Here is a 2,799-nt window from a genome sequence, read left to right as displayed (position 1 = left end):
CGGCCTAGGCCAGTTCTTGACTGCTTCTGTCTTATAAGGGTCTACTTTTATGCCTTCACTAGATACCACGTGGCCTAAGAATGCCACTGAATGCAACCAGAACTCACATTTTGAAAACTTGGCATAAAACTCATTCTCCTTCAAGGTCTACAAGGCTATTCTGAGGTGTTCTGCATGATCTTCCTTGCTCTTAGAGTACACCAAAATATCATCTATAAATACAATAATAAAGGTATCCAGGAATGGCTTGAAATCTTTGTTCATGAGGTCGATGAATGCAGCTAGAGCATTTGGTAACCCGAAGGACATCACTAGAAATTCATAGTGCCCGTAGCGAGTTCTAAAGGCTGTTTTAGATATATCCTCTTCTCTGATTCTCAACTGATGGTACCTCGACCTCAAGTCTATTTTTGAAAAGTACTTTGCACCCTAAAGTTGATCAAATAAATCATCAATTCTTGGCAGTGGGTACTTGTTCTTAATGGTAACTTTATTCAACTGCCGGTAGTCGACGCACATTCTGAGAGACCCATCTTTCTTCTTGACAAATAGGACCGGGGCACACCACGGTGAAACACTCGTCCTGATGAAGCCCTTGTCAAGGAGGTCTTTCAAATGTTCTCTCAACTCATTAAGTTGTGCTGGAGCCATCCTATAAGGAGGTATAGATATGGGCTAAGTGTCTGGCATAAGATCAATGCCAAAGTCTATGATTCTTTTAGGAGGAAGTCCGGGAAGGTCATATGGGAAAACTTCTAAAAATTCTCTAACAACTGCATAGACCGAAGAGCTGGTGGTTTTGATTCTGGATTAATGATGTGAGCCAAATAGGCGAGACATCCCTTACCGATCATTCGTTGTGCCTTAAAGTAAGAAATAAACTTACCTACAAGCGATGCTGAACTACCCTTCCACTCTAAGACTTCTTCATTTGGAAATTGGAACCTAACTATCTTGGCATGATAATGTAACATGGCATAGAAGGAAGACAACCAATCTATACCCATGATCACATCGAACTCCACCATTTCTAATTCTATGAGATCGGCCTTGGTGTTGCAACCTTGGACCGAAACTATACAACCTCTATAGACTCTTGTGACTTTCACTAACTCGTCAACTGGAGTAGATACTAGGAATTGCTCACTAAGTTGTTCAGGTTCTAGCCCGAGGTTAATTGCAAAGTATGGAGTCATATATGAAAACGTAGAACCTGGATCTATTATGGCATAAGCATTACGTGAGCAGACTAAAAGTATACCTGTAATAACCTCTGCAGATGCCTCTGCACTCTCACAATCAAGTGTAGAAAACAAACGGGGTTGTCCCCTCCCTAAGTAACTCGATCTGCACCTCTGCCTGCCCCATGCCTGGTCTGATTATGAGAACCACGAGCCTGAGATGGTGCAACTGCAGTAGCTGAGGAACTAGAAGGACAAATTGATCCACTACTGAAATTATGTCGCAACTTTGGGCAGTTGGCCTTTATATGACCAATGTATCCACAATGGTAGCGACCATGAAACCCGAGCTTGCACTGACTTGAATATTGCTGCTTACATGTTCCACAAAGACCTTGTTGGTGTGAATGTTGCTCAGCATGACTCTGGCTATGTGAGGATGATGTCCTAAAATTCTGATTCTGGCAAGACTGATTTCCATAACTCTGAGTACATCTGAAGGAAGACCCACCACCTGACTGATGACTGGACTGAGCTGGTGCTAATGACTTCTTATTAGAGGAATCCCTTCCACCCCCGCTGGATGTACCATTAAACATGCCCACTGTCCGGGCTTTCTTATTATGCTCTTTTTCTTTTATCCTTTGTTGTCTATCTTTTTCTAAGTGCCTGGCAAATCCCACAACAGATGAGAAGGCTGTCATCCCTACTGCTGCAGCTGATGTCTTATCCTTAATGTGGTAAGCTAAACCGCCAAAAAACCTGCGAATCTTTGCTTTTTCTATCTTAACTATGTGAGGAGCATGCTTAGCTAACCTTATGAATTCCATGTTGTACTCTTGCACACTTTTATTCCCTTGCTTGAGCTGTTCGAACTCTATAGCCTTAGCTTCCCTATCCTCTTCTGGGATAAAGTTAGCCATGAAGGCCTCCTCAAATTCTTCCCAAGTAGGCGGACCATCATCTTCATCTCTTTCCTTTTCCCACATCTCAAACCAAGCGCCGACCATATCTCTAAGCTGGTAAGCAACCAGCTCCACAACTTCATCATCAAATGCTTTCATCGCTCGAAGGGCTTTCTTCACACCCTCCAGCCACAACATTGGATCTTCATCAACTATAGAACCATAGAACACTAGAGGACTCAACTTCAAAAATTCATTCACTATTGAGGACTCAGAATTGTTCTGTCTATTTGATTGAGGCGGAATCTCATCTCTTCTCTCGTTCTGGTTGGCCATGAAGACTTTAAACATCTCCATATAGCACTGTTGACTATATTAAACATCTGACTCACCTCTGGAGATATAGCTATCTGAGTCGGAGCTGTTGTTGGGAGCGACATTGGATCCTGAGGTACTGGATCATCATGCTCCACCCCTTCTTCATGTTCAACCCCGGGTACTTGGACCCCCCTTGTGGATTTACCATTCCTTTTCTGAGTTGGAGCGTTTTAGTTCTGCCTTAAGCCACAATAGTAGCAATAGTTTCTTGAGCAGCATCCTGAGTGTCGGTGTCAAAGTTGCGAGTACGAGCCATTTTTGCGAGTTTTGGAGAAAAGAATATATTAGATAATTTCTTAGAGGTAGGCTCTACTGCACGATCTAAAGTACGGAAA

The 2,799-nt window shown here is 42.8% G+C and overlaps 1 protein-coding gene across 1 annotated transcript; it reads right to left on the bottom strand.

The window, feature by feature from the left end:
• Positions 1-1,333: 1,333 nt before the first annotated feature.
• Positions 1,334-2,443, bottom strand: LOC104231151 (uncharacterized). The gene has a single exon (XM_070166324.1). The coding sequence runs from the start codon at positions 2,441-2,443 to the stop codon at positions 1,334-1,336; it is 1,110 nt and encodes a 369-aa protein (XP_070022425.1).
• Positions 2,444-2,799: the final 356 nt, after the last annotated feature.

The sequence above is a fragment of the Nicotiana sylvestris genome, chromosome 2 (assembly GCF_000393655.2).
Source record: "Nicotiana sylvestris chromosome 2, ASM39365v2, whole genome shotgun sequence".
In the NCBI taxonomy this organism is placed as follows: Eukaryota; Viridiplantae; Streptophyta; class Magnoliopsida; order Solanales; family Solanaceae; genus Nicotiana; species Nicotiana sylvestris.
The sequence above is the reverse complement of the archived record's forward strand: the minus strand, read 5'-3'. Positions and strand labels throughout refer to the sequence as shown.

What these genes read in the sequence shown, in the direction of transcription:
- LOC104231151 (XM_070166324.1), bottom strand. Translation starts at nt 2,443, where the DNA reads ATGGAGATGTTTAAAGTCTTCATGGCCAACCAGAACGAGAGAAGAGAT.